The 20,616-nt window shown below is 48.0% G+C and overlaps 1 protein-coding gene across 1 annotated transcript in view; it reads left to right on the top strand.

Moving 5' to 3' along the window:
- The window catches only part of LOC139409991 (opsin 4xa), a 50,571-nt gene that overhangs the window by 17,018 nt on the left and 12,937 nt on the right, over positions 1 to 20,616 (top strand). The window contains exons 2-7 of the mRNA XM_071155409.1: positions 4,954 to 5,087; positions 5,304 to 5,507; positions 5,710 to 5,881; positions 7,261 to 7,422; positions 9,772 to 9,879; positions 11,665 to 11,839. Coding sequence (XP_071011510.1) covers positions 4,954 to 5,087; positions 5,304 to 5,507; positions 5,710 to 5,881; positions 7,261 to 7,422; positions 9,772 to 9,879; positions 11,665 to 11,839 — 955 coding nt within the window. The remainder of the gene's footprint in view (positions 1 to 4,953; positions 5,088 to 5,303; positions 5,508 to 5,709; positions 5,882 to 7,260; positions 7,423 to 9,771; positions 9,880 to 11,664; positions 11,840 to 20,616) is intronic.

The raw sequence follows: 20,616 nt of genomic DNA on the forward strand, positions 1-20,616 counted from the left end.
ACACACCTCGTTTATTCTCCTCAGGACTTTAAATGGCCCCACAAACCGCGGACCCAGCTTTCGGCAGGGCAGGCGGAGGGGCAGCTTTCGGGGCGACACTGGGGCCTCACTGCGGTGGCGGTCAGCGCTCGCTTTCTGCTGCCCTTCGGCCCGTTTCAGGTGCCCGTGGATGGCTTCCCAGGTCTCATCGAGCGCTTCACCCATTCCTCCACCACAGGAGACTCAGTCTGGCTCGGATGCCACGGTACCAGGACCGGCTGATTCCCCAACACGCACTGAAAGGGCGAAAGGTTAGTTGAGGAGTTGCGAAGTGAGTTCTGGGCCATCTCTTCCCTTTGGAACGCACCTCGCCCACTCACCTGGCCGGTCCTGTTAATACGACCGCAGATACCTACCCACATCCTCGTTTACCCTCTCCACCTGCCTATTACTCTCGGGGTGAAAACCAGAGGTCAGGCTGACCGAGACCCACAGACACTCAATGAACGCCCACCAAGCCCGGGACGTGAACTGGGGACCCCGATCAGAAACTATGTCTTCAGGCACCCCGTAGTGCCGGAAGACGTGAGTAAACAGGGCCTCAGCAGTCTGTAGGGCCGTAGGGAGACCGGAGCAAAGGGAGGAGACGTCAGGACTTAGAAAACCGATCCACAACAACCAGGATCGTGGTGTTACCCTCTACCACGTAGAGGTGTGTGGCCCCAACCTCCATGGGTTCAGGCTCTGCCTCAGGACAACCAAAGGAGGGAGGTGAGTGGCGAGGGGGACACCGACGCTCCAGAAGAAGGTTATCCAGACGGAGGGCCATCGCTATGAGAGCATCAAATGATATGTGGTCATCCCAACTCCATCTGGACCTCTTTGCGCAGTCAACTGAGGAATAGAGTTTGGAGATCCGGCTCATTCCATCAGCCGAAGGCTGCCACAGTCCGATAGGTGATGGCATACACTGCAGCAGTCTGGGCACCCTGCCGGAGTTGGAAAAGTCGCTCACCTCCCTCTCTGCCCTCTGGAGGATGGTTGAAGACCGCACTGAACAGAACATCCCATAGGAACCCAGCTCCTCCTCTCTCCCAGGCAGCCGTAGCCCACTCCACAGCAGGGAAATGATTGGGACCTCTAGGTAGTGGGGGCTCCCGTCTGATAGGAAAAAATAGAGAGCACTGTAGTCAAGGTGGTTGTGGACTAGATGGCCCTGTTCCTCGACCGTCTAGAAGATGGTGTAATTATCTGCTGCTTCCATCATTTCTGAGGCAGTATTCTGTAACGAAGACGCAAGGAGTCAAGAAGCAGCTGCAGCTGGTGAGTTTAATAACAAAACCGACGCGTTACAAAACAAGCGCAGTGTCTGGACATGATAACAGAACCAATACTGCCTGATGACTGAGGTTGGTGAGGGCTATATGAAGGGAGAGTAATCAGTTTGGTGATGAAGTCTAGGTGTGCCTAACGATAGGGAGCAGTGGTGTGCAATGATGGTTGCCAGGTGTAAGCAATGTGTGTTGCCAGGTGTAAGCAATGTGGGTTGCCAGGTGTAAGCAATGTGGGTTGCCATGGCCGGTGGTTAGAAGACTGGCGACGTCGAGCGCCAGAGGGAGGGAGCAGGAGTAGGCTTGACAGCATTATTACTTTTCTAAACACCAAACACCAAAGTCCTCTCTGTTAGTAATGTGTGAGTGACCGACAGGCCGTGGGTTCCTTTGTGAGAAAGATGGCTGTGGAGACCATTGAGGTGATTGGATCACATCTCCTCTTTGATTTGTACAAAATAAGGCCATGTTCACAGTGGGAAGGGCAGAGGGCACTCACTCACCCATTCAAACATTCTCAAGCCAATTCAGGGAATGTTTTCATGCCATGGGACATTTCTTGAAATACTCTCTTTGACCCTCTGTATTTGTATTGGGCTGACCGGTCTGATTTCCCCTCATGCTGTGAGCCTGTCTAGTTTCTTGGAAAATGGGAGGTATTTCTAGGTAGGGGATGACCCATGCTGCTAGGACGGGATAATAGTGAATGCATGGACTCTGAGCGAGGCAAGGCGAGAGCGCGAGGGATTGGTCTGGTAGGGAGGAGGAGGGGGCTGCCTGTCAGCAGGTGATGGCTGATCGCTGAACATCACTTATGCCGAATTGTGTTTGTGGTGGGATTAATGGGAAACTGTAATCAAAATAACAGTTATGCATGCATGTAATGATAATTCACCCACTCAGACTCTACATACTGAATTACAATGGTTGGCAGAAAGTGGGAAACGTTGGTTTCGGATAGGTAAAGTGAGAGTCTCAATCAATCAATCAAATGAATTTATAAAGCCCTTCTTACATCAGCTGATGACACAAAGTGCTGTACAGAAACCCAGCCTAAAACCCCAAACAGCAAGTGCAAGTGGAAAAACTCCCTAGAAAGGCCGGAACCGAGAAAGAAACCTAGAGAGAAACAAGGCTATGAGGGGTGGCCAGTCCTCTTCTGGCTGTGCCGGGTGGAGATTATAACAGAACATAGCCAAGATGTTCAAATGTTCATAGATGACCAGCAGGGCCAAATAATAATAATCACAGTGGTTGTAGAGGGTGCAACAGGTCAGCACCTCAGGAGTAAATGTCAGTTGGCTTTTCATAGCCGATCATTCAGAGTATCTCTACCGCTCCTGCTGTCTCTAGAGAGTTGAAAACAGCAGGTCTGGGACAGGTAGAACGTCCGGTGAACAGGTCAGGGTTCCATAGCCACAGGCAGAACAGTTTAAACTGGAGCAGCAGCACGACCAGGTGGACAATGTGGGTTGCCATGGCCGGACAGCAAGGAGTCATCAAGCCAGGTAGTCATGAGGCATGGTCCAAGGGCTGTGTGTGAGAGAGATTTTATTCTCACAGGACACCGGATAAGACAGGAGAAATGTTCCAGCAATAACAGACTGACCAGAGCCCCCCGACACATAAATTATAGCATAAATACTGGAGACCCCACACCACTAGAGGGATATCTTCAACCACCTATCCTGAGACAGGGTTTCAAATATTTTTATTGAACACACACACGAATGGTGTATAGGTATAAAAGACAGGTATACCATTCATATCTAAACATAAAAGAGCAGACAGGAACAACAAGACCCAGAGTTCTGGGTACAAAACAGATAATCCAAAACACGACATACAGAACAAGGACAGGTAGAAAGAAAGAGGGCAGATGTCACCCCCCCCTCCCCCCTATTCCCCTCCCGACTGCTCGGGTGGCGAGGCCAGCACATGCTGCCGAAAGGTAGATTAAAATATTACAATTGAGAGTGCGTTAATAAGTACAAATTCACAGCGTCGACTGGTCCAAGTAGGAGAGGAAAGGCTGCCAGACTTGATCAAATGTTGATAATTTATTGTTCAGAATATATCTAAATCTTTCTAAGTGTACAGTGTTTGCCATCATTTGGTAGAGGGCGCTTCCCTCCTTTTCCAAAACAACAAGAGTAGTTTTTTTGCCGAAATGAGACCGTAAGAGATTAGTTGTTTTTGGGGGTTGGTTAATCCGTTTAGGGAATCAGGATTATCAGAGGTGGGTCTTGGTCTATTGAAGTCTCCAGAACTTCAGAGATGATCCTAAAAATTCCACTCCAATAACCATACAAGCTAGAGCATAGGGCAAAGCAGTGGAGTAGTGTACCCTGCGCAGCCTGACATTTATCACACAGGGGATGTATCAGGAAATATCCTATGCAGTTTAGTTTTGGAATAGTGCAATCTGTGTAATACCTTGAATTGTATGAGACGATGTCTGGAGTTAATGGAGCAGGTGTGTGGATATACTCCAAGCTCTCTTCCCAGTCTGCCACCGAGATGTCAGTCCCTACTTCTTCCTCCCATTTTGCCTTAATGGCATCTGTAGAAGGTGTGCTAACAGATTGAAAAGCATCATATCAGTTTGCGATGTCAGTTTGTCTGAGGTGGGGCATATTTTTATGCATCCGTCAAACATGGAAGGTTTAGCATTCCCAAATGTTGGGAGGTGTTTTCTAATGTAGTCTCTAATTTGTAGGTATCTGGAAAAAGTTACTTCTGGGAAGATTATAAGTTTCCTTCAGCAACTCAAAAGAAGCAAAGGTCCCTTCTATGTATAAATCCCCTATGGTACTTATCCCCAACTCTCCCCAACGCTCAAAGGTGTTATCAAGGTTAGAGGGGGCAAAGGAGGGATTCCTGGCGACAGGGAGCATGAATGACATTGGTCTAAGCTCAAAGTGGACTTTAATTTGCTTCCAGATTCGGACTGTGCTATGTATAATAGGATTGTTACGATAAAGTGACATCTCCAGATTGACAGGAGACATAATCACAGCACCAATAGAGAAGGGGTGACACTCCTCACGCTCCATACTAAGCAAGCTGGATGACAGAAGTGTGTCATCCAGCAGAAATGTAGCAGCACAGAGTTTAGCGGCCCAGTAATAAAATATAAGATTTGGGAGAGACAATCCTCCTTCCATCTTGGATTTACAGAGGTGTTTTTTACCTATCCTGTGTGTTTTATAATCCCAGATGAAAGGATTGATAATTGAGTCCAGTTGTTTATGAAAGGATTTAGGTATGAATACTGGGATGTTCTGTTATAGGTAGAGCAGTTGTGGGAGGAAGTCCATTTTAATGGCATTAATTCTTCCTGAGCAGAGAAATTGGGAGAGTTCTCCAAAATTGTATGTTTGCCTTGAGTTTTTGCATCAGAGAGGGGAAATTCTCCTTAAATCAGTGGTTTCACTTTTAACTAACGTGAAAGTACAGCATCGCATCGTTGCCTTCTGACCTGATCTTTATTTCATTATCTGGATAGAAACTATTCTTTGACAATGATTAAGCTTTAGTGATAAAGTGAAAGGTAGAAGCTTAAATGAGCGGTAAGTTAATAACAATGAATAAAACATTTTTTAAACAAACACTGCATATGTTTATTTGTTCTATATTTCAGTAACAAGAAGCTTCGGACGCCTCCCAACTATTTCATCATGAACCTGGCAGTGAGTGACTTCCTCATGGCCGTCACACAGTCCCCCATTTTCTTTGTCAACTGTCTCTACAAGGAGTGGGTGTTTGGAGAAACAGGTACTTTTACCTTCATTCCATAAATTTGGTAAAATAACCGCATCAGATCAATTGTCATAATTGAAGGCTTCAGCTAGTTTGGTATGTTGAGATGAATTATGCTGTACACACCGAACAAAAACACTCACCAAAGTAATTCTGTGGAAATTCCATCTCTGAGATTACTCAGATTGTACGATTTCTGTTATCTGTCTCTGTGAAATGATTTATGCTCAGGCTGTAAGATGTACGCCTTCTGTGGGGCCTTATTTGGGATCACCTCCATGATCAACCTGCTGGCTATCTCCATTGACCGCTACATCGTCATCACCAAGCCCCTGCAGGCCCTCCACTGGACCTCTAAACGCCGCACCTCCGTCGTCATCGTCATAGTCTGGCTCTACTCGTTGGCCTGGAGCCTGGCGCCTCTCCTGGGGTGGAGTGAGTTCCCTCCACTAACACCGTCCTTTTGGGTGCCAGTTTTCTGACTGTTTCTAATCTCTTGCCAACTCCTTATGGAATTGTCATACCATGTTTTGCTAGACAATGACACCAGTGGAGTTGGCAAGAGCCCAAACAGATCTGGGACCAGGCTAGCAACCACTTATGTGATCTTTCAAACTAAACCATTGTTCCTATCCAGGTTCCTATATCCCGGAGGGCCTGATGACATCCTGTACGTGGGATTATGTGACCTCCACACCAGCCAATAGGAGCTACACTCTAATGCTATGCGTCTTTGTGTTCTTCATCCCTCTGGGTATCATCTCTTACTGCTACCTCTGCATGTTCCTGGCCATACGCACCGGTAGTAGGTGAGTTGGTACATTCACACACATAGACATACAGTTGAAGTCGGAAGATTACATACACTTAGGTTGGAGTCAATTAAACTTGTTTTTCAACCACTCCACAAATGTCTTGTTAACAAACTATAGTTTTGGCAAGTCGGTTAGGACATCTAATTTGTGCATGGCTCAAGTAATTTTTCCAACAATTGTTTACAGACAGATTACTTATAATTCACTGTATCACAATTCCAGTGGGTCAGAAGATTACATACACTAAGTTGACTGTGCCTTTTAAACAGCTTGGAAAATTCGAGAAAATTATGTCATGGCTTTAGAAGTTTCTCATGGGCTAATTGACATAATTTGAGTCAATGGTATGTGTACCTGTGGATGTATTTCAAGGCCTACCTTCAAACTCAGTGCCTCGTTGCTTGACATCATGGGAAAACCAAAATAAATCAGCTAAGACCTCAGAAAAAAAATGTAGACCTCCACAAGTCTGGTTCATCCTTGGGAGCAATTTCCAAATGCCTGAAGGTACCACGTTCATCTGTATAAACAATAGTACGCAAGTATAAATACCATGGGACCACGCAGCCGTCATACCGCTCAGAAAGGAGACGCGTTCTGTCTCCTAGAGATGAGCATACTTTGGTAAGAAAATTGCAAATCAATCCCAGACCGACAGAAAAGGATCTTCTGAAGATGCTGGAGGAAACAAGTACAAAAGTATCTATATCCACAGTAAAACGAGTCCTATGTCGACATAACCTGAAAGGCCGCTTAGCAAGGAAGAAGCCACTGCTCCAAAACCGCCATAAAAAAAGCAAGACTGGTTTGCAACTGCACATGGGGACAAATATCGCACTTTTTGGAGAAATGTCCTCTGGTCTGATGAAACAAAAATAGAACTGTTCGGCCATAATGACCATCGTCATATTTGGAGGAAAAAAGGGGAGGCTTGTAAGCCGAAGAACACCATCCCGAGTGTGAAGCACGGGTGTGGCAGCATCATGTTGTGGGGGTGCTTTAATGCAGGAGGGAATGGTGCACTTCACAAAATAGATGGCATCATGAGGAGGGAAACCTATGTGGATATAGTGAAGTAACATCTCAAGACATCAGTCAGGAAGTTAAAGACCGGGATTCTTTACTCGGATTAAATGTCAGGAATTGTGAGAAACTGAGTTTAAATGTATTTGACTAAGGTGTATGTAAACGTCTGACTTCAACTGTATACTGTACTTATATACACACACACACACACACGCACGGACACAAGCACGCATACACACACTCATATGCACTCACACACACCATCAAAACACAGATCCAGATGATGGGGCCCTCTGGTTGTCTATCTTCCTCTGACACCCTGAACATCCCCTCTCCGATACCCACAGAGACATGGAGAAGCTGGGCAGTCAGGTAAGGAAGTCCACCCTGATCCAGCAGCAGTCCATCAAGACTGAGTGGAAGCTGGCCAAGATTGCCTTTGTAGTCATCATCGTGTATGTGATGTCCTGGTCTCCCTACGCCTGCGTCACCCTCATCGCCTGGGCTGGGTAACTATGGTGTTACATATCAATTTGAATGGGGTTCAGTTCCCATATCACAAAGTGTCTCAGTAGGAGGGCTGATCTAGGATCAGTTTTGCCTGTTTTTCGATAATTATGAATACGATTACATGGACGGGGGTATCTGATGAAAGATGGCGCTGTCCTGGATGGCGGCCGTTTTGCAAGCGCCAATCCAACTTTGCTATTTTGTGATTCTTTTGTTGTTAATTTCTACTTAATTTTTTCCTTTCTTACCACCCGACAAGAACTTTTGAACATCAGATCTGCAGTTATTTACCTCAATTCCGGCTTCAACTGGGCTCTTTCTCTAATTCCGACCCACTTTACGGGCCAAGAGGAAATGCAGGCGTTACAGAGGCAAGAGGGGGGATCCTGGAGAGATTAAGGTGAAGGGTGAACTGGCCACCTCCTCTGCCCATTCTACTAGCCAATGTACAGTCACTTGATAATAAGATGGATAACCTCCAATCGCGGACTTGCTACCAAGGGGACTGCTTTTCTGAAACATGGCTCTCGGACACAATGACTACCGCCCTGTAGCACTCCCATTTGTAATCATGAAGTACTTTGAGAGGCTGGTTATGCACACATAAACTCCCTCATCCAAGACACCCTAGACCCACTTAATTTGCATATCGCCCCAAAAGATCCATAGACGACACAATCTCAATTGCACTCCACACTACCCTCACCCACCTAGATAAGAGGAATACGTATATATGTGAGAATGCTATCCATTGACTACAGCTCAGCGTTCAACACCATTGTCCTCTCCAAGCTCGTCACCAAGTTTAGGTCCCTGGGACTGAAAGTTCTCCCTTTGCAACTGGATCCTGGACTTTCTGGAGGAAGGTGGTGAGGGTAGGCAAAATCCCCCGCCACGCTAACCCTCAACATGGGGGCCCCACAGGGGTGTGTGCTTAGTCCCTTCCTGTACTCTCTGCTTACCCACGACTGCATAGCGATGCACGACTCGAGTTATACCATCATCAAGTTTGCTGGCAACACAACTGTGGTAGGCCTGATCATCAGCGACGATGAGACAGCCTAAAGGGACGTCGCTGACCTGGAAGTATGGGCCCGGGAACCACAACCTCTTCCTCAACGTCAGTAAGACCAAGGAGCTGATCGTGGACTACAAGAAACGAGGGGGCGAGCAAGCCCCCATCCACATCGATGGGGCTGCAGTGGTGTGGGTCGAGAGCTTCAAGTTCCTGGGTGTTCAAATCACTAAGAACTTAAAATGGTCCACACACCCACTCACAGTCGTGAAAAAGGTGTGACAGTGCCTCTTCCCCCTCAGGAGGTTGATAAGGTTTGGCATGGGCCCTCAAATATTCAAAAAGTTATACAGCTGTTCCATTGAGGTAATCTTGACTGGCTGCATCACTGCTTGGTATGGCAAAAGCACCGCCCTCGATCGCATGACCCTACAGAGAGTGGTGCGGACAGCCAAAAATCGTTAGACTCCAACCAACCAAGCCATAGACTGTTCGCTCTGCTTCCTCATGGCAAGCAGTACCGGTGCATCAAGTCTGACACCAACAGGCTTCTGAACAGCTTTTGTCCTCATGCGATAAGACTGCTAAATAGCTAATGAATGTGTAAATTAAAACTTGAAACTTAATCCTACATCAGCACTTCTCCTCTGAGATGCTTTATGAAGTCCAGATCTAGTTGTGGAGATGCTTGAGCAATAGTTAAAGGGCATATGATCTGGATATTATGAAGGATCAGGGGTCTTGAAAATGTTTTTCTGACTGTTGATTCAGATATGAAGTTGAGGATTGGACTGTAGTTACTGCAGATCTTTGGTTAATGCAGAAAAATATGGGATATATACATTCCGAATCCCACAAATTATTTTAAAGTGAGGCTTGGATTGGTTCGGAATGGCAGGCACCTATGGGTTGACGAGGTGAGAGTCTGTTTTGAGAGTTTTTAAGCGAGAGTAGAGGTGAAGAGAGTGGATGTGAAGTGATGGAGTGCAGTCTGTCGGAGAGGAGGGATAATCAAGCATATGATTCCTCCTGCTCACTCCACAACACCTTTGGGTCACTGCCGAGCCATACGAACAGGCTGCACAGGAGCCAACTAGGCAGGCAGTGCAAACAGACACCCACTGACTGACCAAGGCACAGACGGGCGTGGACTGACGCATGACTGACCATCCGCTGACATACTGAACAAACACAGAGTTCAGACTCCACTTCTATTCAGAGGGTGGAAGCAGAGCAGAACAAGTTACTGCCAAATGTCCGTAAGATCTGAGGAGGTTCGATTACTTTATCTGTGAGGCTTGTAGCGTCCTATAAATGTTACCTCTCCTTTCAGCTATGGAAGTGCCCTCAGTCCCTACTCCAAGGCCGTCCCTGCTGTCATAGCCAAAGCCTCAGCCATCTATAACCCCTTCATCTATGCCATCATCCACTCCAAATACCGGTGAGTATAGTCGTCTTAATGTGTCCCTCCCCTAGGTTAGAACTCAAAACACCATTGTATGTACTTTCCTAACCTTTCATAACCTACGGTTGTTTTGGCAAGTTGCCCTAGGGATCCTTTGGTGTGATTGTGCTTGGCCGTCCAGATTGGGCTCCTACAGGGCATTATGAAAGTACTCAGACCCCTACGACTTTTTCCACAATTTTTTACGTTACTGCCTTATTCTAAAATGTATTAAATAGTCCCCCCCCCCCCCCCCCATTAACCTACACACAATACCCCATAATGACAAAGCAAAAACAGGTAAAAAAAGGTTTACAAATAAACTGAAACATCACATTTACATAAGTATTCAGCCCCTTTAATCAGTACTTTGTTAAAGCACTTTTGGCAACGATTACAGCCTTGATTCTTCTTGGGTATGATGCTACAAGCTCGGCACACCTGTATTTGGGGAGGTTCTCCCATTCTTCTCTGCAGATCCTCACAAGCTATGTTCAGGTCTCTCCTGTTCGAACGTGTTCAAGTCCGGGCTCTGAATGGGCCACTCAGAGGACATTCAGAGACTTGTCCCGTAGCTACTCGTGCATTGTTCTGCTGTAAGGTGAACCTTCACCCCAGTCTGAGGTCCTGACCGCTCTGGAGCAGGGTTTCATCAAGAATCTCTGTACTTTGCTCTGTTCATGTTTCCCTCTATCCTGACTAGTCTCCCAGTCCCTGCCACTGAAAAACACCCCCACAGCATGATGCTGCCTCCAGCATGCTTCACCAAAGGGATGGCTCAATTTTGGTTTCATCAGACCAGAGAATCTTGTTTCTCATGGTCTGAGAGTCCTTTAGGTGCCCTTTGGCAAACTTCAAGCAGGCTGTCTACTGAGGAGTGGCTTCCATCTGGCCACTCTACCATAAAAACCTGATTGGTGGAGTGCTGCAGAGATGGTTGTACTTTTGGAAGGTTCTCTCATCTCCACAGAGTAGCTCTGTTAGAGTGACCATCGGGTTCTTGGTCACGTTCCTGACCAAAGCCCTTCTCCCCTGATTGCTCAGTTTGGCCAGGCGGCCAGCTCTAGGAAGAGTCTTTGTGGTTCCAAACTTCTTCCATTTAAGAATGATGGAGGCCACTGGGTTCTTTGGGACCTTCAATGCTGCAGAAATGTTTTGGTACCCTTCCCCAGATCTGTGCCTCGACATAATCCTGTCTCAGAGCTCTAAGGACAATTCCTTCGACCTCGTGGCTTGGTTTTTGCTCTGACATGCACTGTCAACTGTGGGACCTTATATAGACAGGTGTGTGTCTTTCCAAATCATGTCCAATCAATTGAATTTACCACAGGTGGACTCCAATCAAGTCTTAGAGACATCACAAAGATGATCAATTGAAACAGGATGCACCTGAGCTCAATTTCGAGTCTTCTAGCAAAGGGTCTGAATACTTACAAAAATAAGGTATTTCTGTTTTTTGTTTTGTTTTTCATTTGCAACAATTTCTAAAAACCTGTTGTCGCTTTGTCATTATGTGGTATTGTATGTAGTTTAATGAGGAAAAACATTTATGTAATCCATTTTGGAATAAGGCTGTGATGTAACAAAATGTGGGAAAAGTCAAGGGGTCTGAATACTTTCCGAATGCACTGTATAACAACTGACTTGTTTCATCTGACTTTGGTGATGACAATAGGGAGATTTGGTGTACTATATGCTTGATGTTGTATCCCTCCTTCCTCTTGCCTCTCTCCTCCTTTTATGCTCTCCTTTCCTTTCTTTTTTGTTGACTCTCACATACAGAGACACTCTGGCAGAGAAGGTTCCCTGTCTGCACTGCCTGGCCCAGACCCCTAGGAAGGACTTTATCTCTGTGTCCAACAGTGAGTCCTCCTTCAGGGACTCCATGCTCAGCAGACAGTCCTCCACCTCCAGGACAAAGTTCCATAGAGTGTCCTCTATGTCCACCGGAGACACAGTGAGTTAGTGTGCTTCTGTGGGGTTGGAGGGTAGGGTTGGGGTAGAGTGGTGGTAGGGGTAGAGGGTAGAGTGGTGTAAGGTAGAGGGGTGGAGGGTGGAGGGTAGGGGTAGAGGGTAGGGGTAGAGGAGTGTAGGAGAGGGGTGGAGGGTAGGGGTAGAGGGTAGGGGTAGAGGAGTGTAGGAGAGGGGTGGAGTGGAGGAGTGGAGGAGTGTAGGAGAGGGGTGGAGGGTAGGGGTAGAGGGTAGGGTAGAGTGTAGGAGAGGGGTGGAGGGTAGGGGTAGAGGGTAGGGTATAGTGTAGGAGAGGGGTGGAGGGTAGGGGTAGAGGGTAGGGGTAGAGGAGTGTAGGAGAGGGGTGGAGGGTGGGGGTAGAGGGGTGTAGGAGAGGGGTGGAGGGTAGGAGTCGAGGGGTGTAGGAGAGGGGTGGAGGGTAGGGGTAGAGGAGTGTAGGAGAGGGGTGGGGGGTAGGGGTAGAGGAGTGTAGGAGAGGGGTGGAGGGTAGGGGTCGAGGGGTGTAGGAGAGGGGTGGAGGGTAAGGGTAGAGGAGTGTAGGAGAGGGGTGGGGGGTAGGGGTAGAGGGGTGTAGGAGAGGGGTGGAGGGTAGGGGTAGGGGGGTGGAGGAGAGGGTGGAGGAGAGGGGTGGAGGGTAGGGGTGGAGGAGAGGGGTGGAGGGTAGTGGTGGAGGGTAGGGGTAGAGGGATGGTGGGTAGGGGTAGAGGGGTGGAGGGTAGAGGTAGAGGGGTGGAGGGTAGAGGTAGAGGGGTGGAGGGTAGAGGTAGAGTGGTTTAGTGTAGAGGAGTGGCGGGTAGAGGTAGAGGAGTGGGTGGTAGGAGTGAAGGGGTTGAGGGTAGAGGTAGAGGAGTGGGTGGTAGGAGTGGAGGGATTGAGGGTAGAGGTAGAGGAGTGGGTGGTAGGAGTGGAGGGGTTGAGGGTAGAGGTAGAGGAGTGGGTGGTAGGAGTGGAGGGGTTGAGGGTAGAGGTAGAGTGGTTTAGTGTAGAGGAGTGGGTGGTAGGAGTGGAGGGGTTGAGGGTAGAGGTAGAGGAGTGGGTGGTAGGGGTAGAGGGGTTGAGGGTAGAGGTAGAGGGGTGGGGGGTAGAGGTAGAGTGGTTTAGTTTAGAGGAGTGGAGGGTAGAGGTAAAGGAGTGGGTGGTAGGAGTGGAGGGGTTGAGGGTAGAGGTAGAGGAGTGGGTGGTAGGAATGGAGGGGTTGAGGGTAGAGGTCGAGGAGTGGGTGGTAGGAGTGGAGGGGTTGAGGGTAGAGGTAGAGGAGTGGGTGGTAGGAGTGGAGGGGTTGAGGGTAGAGGTAGAGGAGTGGGTGGTAGGAGTGGAGGGGTTGAGGGTAGAGGTAGAGGAGTGGGTGGTAGGAGTGGAGGGGTTGAGGGTAGAGGTAGAGGAGTGGGTGGTAGGAGTGGAGGAGTTGAGGGTAGAGGAGTGGGTGGTAGGAGTAGAGGGGGTGAGGGTAGAGGTAGAGGAGTGGGTGGTAGGAGTGGAGGGGTTGAGGGTAGAGGTAGGGGAGTGGGTGGTAGGAGTGGAGGGATTGAGTTTAGAGGTAGAGGAGTGGGTGGTAGGAGTGGATGGGTTGAGGGTAGAGGTAGAGGAGTGGGTGGTAGGAGTGGAGGGGTGTAGGGTAGAGTTAGAGGAGTGGGTGGTAGGGGTAGAGGGGTGGAGGGTAGAGGTAGAGGGGTGGAGGGTAGAGGTAGAGGGGTGGAGGGTAGAAGTAGAGTGGTTTAGTTTAGAGGAGTGGCGGGTAGAGGTAGAGGAGTGGGTGGTAGGAGTGGAGGGGTTGAGGGTAGAGGTAGAGGAGTGGGTGGTAGGAGTGGAGGGGTTGAGGGTAGAGGTAGAGGAATAGGTGGTAGGAGTGGAGGGGTTGAGGGTAGAGGAGTGGGTGGTAGGAGTAGAGGGGTTGAGGGTAGAGGTAGAGGAGTGGGTGTTAGGAGTGGAGGGGTTGAGGGTAGAGGTAGAGGAGTGGGTGGTAGGGGTAGAGGGGTGGAGGGTAGAGGTAGAGGGGTGGAGGGTAGAGGTAGAGGGGTGGAGGGTAGAAGTAGAATGGTTTAGTTTAGAGGAGTGGCGGGTAGAGGTAGAGGAGTGGGTGGTAGGAGTGGAGGGGTTGAGGGTAGAGGTAGAGGAGTGGGTGGTAGGAGTGGAGGGGTTGAGGGTAGAGGTCGAGGAGTGGGTGGTAGGAGTGGAGGGGTTGAGGGTAGAGGTAGAGGAGTGGGTGGTAGGAGTGGAGGGGTTGAGGGTAGAGGTAGAGGAGTGGGTGGTAGGAGTGGAGGGGTTGAGGGTAGAGGTAGAGGAGTGGGTGGTAGGAGTGGAGGAGTTGAGGGTAGAGGAGTGGGTGGTAGGAGTAGAGGGGGTGAGGGTAGAGGTAGAGGAGTGGGTGGTAGGAGTGGAGGGGTTGAGGGTAGAGGTAGAGGAGTGGGTGGTAGGAGTGGAGGGATTGAGTTTAGAGGTAGAGGAGTGGGTGGTAGGAGTGGATGGGTTGAGGGTAGAGGTAGAGGAGTGGGTGGTAGGAGTGGAGGGGTGTAGGGTAGAGTTAGAGGAGTGGGTGGTAGGGGTAGAGGGGTGGAGGGTAGAGGTAGAGGGGTGGAGGGTAGAGGTAGAGGGGTGGAGGGTAGAAGTAGAGTGGTTTAGTTTAGAGGAGTGGCGGGTAGAGGTAGAGGAGTGGGTGGTAGGAGTGGAGGGGTTGAGGGTAGAGGTAGAGGAGTGGGTGGTAGGAGTGGAGGGGTTGAGGGTAGAGGTAGAGGAATGGGTGGTAGGAGTGGAGGGGTTGAGGGTAGAGGAGTGGGTGGTAGGAGTAGAGGGGTTGAGGGTAGAGGTAGAGGAGTGGGTGTTAGGAGTGGAGGGGTTGAGGGTAGAGGTAGAGGAGTGGGTGGTAGGGGTAGAGGGGTGGAGGGTAGAGGTAGAGGGGTGGAGGGTAGAGGTAGAGGGGTGGAGGGTAGAAGTAGAGGAATGGGTGGTAGGAGTGGAGGGGTTGAGGGTAGAGGTAGAGGAGTGGGTGTTAGGAGTGGAGGGGTTGAGGGTAGAGGTAGAGGAGTGGGTGGTAGGAGTGGAGAGATTGAGTTTAGAGGTAGAGGAGTGGGTGGTAGGAGTGGAGGGGTTGAGGGTAGAGGTATAGGAGTGGGTGGTAGGAGTGGAGGGGTTGAGGGTAGATGTAGAGGAGTGGGTGGTAGGAGTGGAGGGGTTGAGGGTAGAGGTAGAGGAGTGGGTGGTAGGGGATGAGGGTAGAGGAGTGGGTGGTAGGAGTAGAGGGGTTGAGGGTAGAGGTAGAGGAGTGGGTGGTAGGAGTGGAGGGGTTGAGGGTAGAGGAGTTGGTGGTAGGAGTGGAGGGATTGAGTTTAGAGGTAGATGGGTGGGTGGTAGGGGTAGAGGGATGGAGGGTAGAGGTAGAGGGGTGGAGGGTAGAGGTAGAGTGGTTTAGTTTAGAGGAGTGGTGGGTAGAGGTAGAGGAGTGGGTGGTAGGAGTGGAGGGGTTGAGGGTAGAGGTAGAGGAGTGGCTGGTAGGAGTGGAGGGGTTGAGGGTAGAGGTAGAGGAGTGGGTGGTAGGAGTGGAGGGGTTGAGGGTAGAGGTAGAGGAGTGGGTGGTAGGAGTGGAGGGGTTGAGGGTAGAGGTAGAGGAGTGGGTGGTAGGAGTGGAGGGGTTGAGGGTAGAGGTAGAGGAGTGGGTGATAGGAGTGGAGGGGTTGAGGGTAGAGGTAGAGGAGTGGGTGATAGGAGTGGAGGGGTTGAGGGTAGAGGTAGAGGAGTGGGTGGTAGGAGTGGAGGGGTTGAGGGTAGAGGTAGAGGAGTGGGTGGTAGGAGTGGAGGGGTTGAGGGTAGAGGTAGAGGAGTGGGTGGTAGGAGTGGAGGGGTTGAGGGTAGAGGTAGAGTGGTTTAGGGTAGAGTTAGAGGAGTGTAGGGTAGAGGTAGAGGTAGAGGGGTGGAGCATAGAGGTGGAGGGTTTGGAGAGTAGGGGTAGAGGGGTGGATAGATGCTGCACAAGAATAGATGTCTCATGTTGCCAGGCATACACAAAGGCTGGAGTCAAGTCTACAAAAACAGAAACATTCAAATGCAACAATGTACTGCTTTCTGTACTACAATCTGTTATGTTGTAAGTATGTTTCTGAGAAAATGTATTCAAATGTTGATCACAAAAAACAAAAACATTGTAAAGCACAGTGCTCTAGAGCAGTGGTTCCCAAACGTTTTATAGTCCTGTACCCCTTCAAACATTCAACCTCCAGCTGCGTACCCCCTCTAGCAACAGGGTCAGCGCACTCTCAAATGTTGTTTTTTTGCCATCATTGCAAGCCAGCCACAAACACACTATACAATACATTATTAAACATAAGAACGAGTGTGAGTTTTTGTCACAACCCGGCTCATGGGAAGTGACAAAGAGCTCTTATAGGACGAGGGCACAAATAATAATCAATAATTTAGCTGCTTATTTAGCCATCTTACATATAAAACTTTATTTGTTCATCAAAAATTGTGAATAACTCACCACAGGTTAATGAGCTTGAAAGTACACACATAACTCTGCAATGTTGGGTTGTATTGGAGAGAGTCTCAGTCTTTTTCCACACACAGTCTGTGCCTGTATTTAGTTTTCATGCTAGTGAGGGCCGAGAATCCACTCTCATATAGGTACGTGGTTGCAAAGGGCATCAGTGTCTTAACAGCGCGATTTTCCAAGGCAAGAAACTCTGATTGCAGCCCAATCCAGAAATCTGGCAGTGGCTTCTAATTAAATTACATTTTCACAGAACCGCTTGTTGCAATTTCGATGAGGCTCTCTTGTTCAGATATCGGTAAGTGGACTGGTGGCGGGGCATGAAACCGATAACGAATCTAGTTGTTTGTGTCGTCTGTTTCGGGAAATTACCTGCGTAATTGCACACCCAGCTCACTCGGGTGCTTCACTGCAGTGTATATCACATTTCACATTGTCCGTAAGCTTGAGTTCATTTGCACACAAAAAGTAATACAATGATGGAAAGACCTGTGTGTGTTGTCCTTGTTAATGCAGACAGAAAAGAGCTCCAACTTCTTAATCATACCCTGTAATCCTAGATTCAGATCATTCAGGTGAGAAAAAACATCACCCAGATTGGCCAGTCGTGTGAGAAACTCGTCATCATGCAAGCGGTCAGACAAGTGAAAATGATGGTCATTAAAGAAAACTTTATGCTCGTCTCTCAATTCAAAAAAATGTGTCAATACTTTGCCCCTCGATAACCAGCACACTTCTTGTAAAAGCGTTACATGGTCGCTGCCCATATCATTGCATAATGCAGAAAATACACAAGAGTTCAGGGGCCTTGCATACCTTAAGGGAACATTTCGGCATTTCGTGTATGATCAGTGAGAAAGTCCATATTGCAAATGTACGGTCCCTTACTAGACGTCCGAAATCGTTTGTAAAATTCGCGGTCGGCGTCGGGCCGTGCGGTAGGGCCAGACCTACCGGGAAGTCATCAAATGAACTTTGTCGGACATTCGGTTTCCGTTTTATAAAATAAACAAGTTTTTGAGCGTTTTTCCGCTATCCCGGAATTTCCCACAAGAGGGCATACGGAATCATATGGCAATTTGGCAAAACATCACGAATCACGACGGGGCCTTATCTCGAAAACGGAAAATATTTCGAAGCCGAAACTTGGTGAGCGTAGGTTTGGCATAATGGGCAGTTGGCCCCGAACAAGATGGCGTCTAGGCCTCGACGGTTTTTGAGTTATGGCCGTTTTTCTGGGATTAAAGGTCCTAAATGGAAATAGAGAAATTATTTTTCCACTTCAGGTCAAAGTCAAGGAGCCTCCGGTGTCAATAAAAAAAGAACCAGCCATTTATCTATCGTCATTTAAGAGAAACGGAACAATGACAACTTGGCGATGGTCACAAATAGGCGTTTTTTTTTTTCAACGGTTACAGATCCAGTTGCAGGGTGTTCATACGAATCTTTTTAAAGTGTGCTGCGGAGCTCTGCGAGATTTCTGTGATTTTCTATGATTTTCTGAAATAACACACACATACTAAACCCTCCGTAAATAACTCAGTTGTTAACGTAAAGACTTAAAACTCAGGATTCTGTAACAGCATACCCCAATGAGGATATGTGGTGATTTATAGCTTCCTGTGCCAACCGGAAGTGCCATAATTGGTGTCTCAGGGGCTGTTTCAAAGGGTTAAAAAAGTCTGATCTGTCCAAAACTTCATATATGTGATTAGGCAACCCCCATGAACTGTAAATCAGTCATTTTTCCCCAAAAAATTCAAAGGAAAAAAAAATCACACTAAAACACAACTTGAATGGAGGGACGTATTGGGGTGCGTAGAGACAGACAGTGGCTGCAATAGTTAGCTTTGTTCGAGCTAAAAAAGAACCGTCAGACCTAGAGTTCCGAAACTTTAGAAACCTGTTCTAGACCTCCGGTCGATGGTGTGTGGTGAGTTACGTGGCTCTAGACGGTTCTCGGACCGAGAAACAGCCTCGTACATTTGCAATACCTTCAATTCATTTTGACCATTACGAAAATGACCACGTTTAGAAAAGTCTCAGAGACGCAAGGCTAGGTGCATTGAAACCGGCTCGGCCCATAGAGACAGACCCCAACGTTTCTGTCCGATAGCTCGTTCAAGGACCCCGTAGCAAGGCATGGAAAAAAGTGGATTTTCAGCACCAATTAGGGTTTTTCTCGGACACCAAATGACCTATCGAGCCGAAACTCGGGATTCGGGGTCGCCTCACATAGGACTTCACATAATGTCCGAACTGGACCCGCAGCTAGAACGTAACTATGTGTTTTACCTTTTTATTATGTTTTAAACTAAAGGCGCTGTGAATTATGGGACTGCTCTGACATATGTGATAGTTGGCTTCTAAATGAGTAGTAAAAAGTGGGTTTGGTGTCATAATGACATCTAATTGACTGATGGACACTGACTTGCTAGTTGACTTTTGTGCATTTGCAATATGTTTAAACGGAGAGGGACCATCACCAAAATGGCATTCTGAAATCAACACAAAAAATGGCATCACCATAGTCTCCAGACTGTGCTGAGTTCAACGAGCTATCCCGCTTGACCGTAGCTCGCTCGGTCTAAGCGCAACGACCATTAGAAAAGTAGGCCCAAAATGAAGCCTGCCCCACAATGTCATTTGCTTTTGAGTGACAGTGAGAGAACCGTTAGGGTGAGAAGAAAAATTCCACCACATGAATGTTCCTAAGGTCCTCCCGATCTGTACAAGCCTAACCTTGACCGTGTGGCATTAACCCTTAAGAGTAAAACAGTGTTTTTTGATCTCACAGATTACAGTGTCATCTCTCCCCATAGGAATACATTGCCTGCACCCCTAATTTCAACCTGAAGTCTATATGGGTTATGAATGCCGTATGAACCTGTCTTCGGTACCAGTCCATCAGGCCACTATGAGGTCTACCTGTGTTGATTCTGAGCTTCCTGGACCAACCGGAAGTGGTTAAAATGCCCCTAAAAGTGTTTACCCATACCCTGCCTGCAGTTTGACAGACATAGTGCATTCAACCCTGTGTAAATCAGTCAGTTCTTAACGTAAGGACTTAAAACTCAGGATTCTGTAACAGCATACCCCAATGGGGATATGTGTTGATTTATAGCTTCCTGTGCCAACCGGAAGTGCCATAACTGGTGTCTCAGGGGCTGTTTCAAGGGGTTAAAAAAGTCTGATCTTTCCAAAACTTCATATGTGTGATTAGGCAACCCCCATGAACTGTAAATCAGTCATTTTTCCCCAAAAAAATCAAAGGAAAAAAAAATCACACTAAAACACACCTTGGATGGAGGGACGTATTGGGGTGCGTAGAGACAGACAGTGGCTGCAATAGTTAGCTTTGTTGGAGCTAAAAAAGAACCGTCAGACCTAGAGTTCCGAAACTTTAGAAACCTGTTCTAGACCTCCGGTTGATGGTGCGTGGTGAGTTACGTGGCTCTAGACGGTTCTCGGACCGAGAAACAGCCTCGTACATTTGCAATACCTTCAATTCATTTTGACCATTACGAAAATGACGACGTTTAGAAAAGTCTCAGAGACGCAAGGCTAGGTGCATTGAAACCGGCTCGGCCCATAGAGACGGACCCCGACGTGCCTGTCCGATAGCTCGTTCAAGGACCCCGTAGCAAGGCATGGAAAAAAGTGGATTTTCAGCACCAATTAGGGTTTTTCTCGGACACCAAATGACCTATCGAGCCGAAACTCGGGATTCGGGGTCGCCTCACATAGGCCTTCACATAATGTCCGAACTGGACCCGCAGCTAGAACGTAACTATGTGTTTTACCTTTTTATTATGTTTTAAACCGAAGGCGCTGTGAATTATGGGACTGCTCTGACATATGTGATAGTTGGCTACTAAATGAGTAGGAAAAAGTGGGTTTGGTGTCAATTGATATCCATTTGGTGTCATAATGACATCTAATTGACTGATGGACACTGACTTGCTAGTTGACTTTTGTACATTTGCAATATGTTTAAACGGAGAGGGACCATCACCAAAATGGCATTCTGAAATCAACACAAAAAATGGCATCACCATAGTCTCCAGACTGTGCCGAGTTCAAGGAGACGCCCCGCTTGACCGTAGCTCGTTCTGAGTGCAGCAAACTTGAAAAAAAGAAGGCCCAAAATGAAGCCTGCACCACAATGTCATTTGATTTTGGGTGGCAGTGAGAGAACCGTTAGGGTGAGAAGCACAATTCCACCACATGAATGTTCCTAAGGTCCTCCCGATCTGAACAAGCCTAACCTTGACCGTGTG

Source organism: Oncorhynchus clarkii, chromosome 5, assembly GCF_045791955.1.
Source record: "Oncorhynchus clarkii lewisi isolate Uvic-CL-2024 chromosome 5, UVic_Ocla_1.0, whole genome shotgun sequence".
NCBI lineage: Eukaryota > Metazoa > Chordata > Actinopteri > Salmoniformes > Salmonidae > Oncorhynchus > Oncorhynchus clarkii.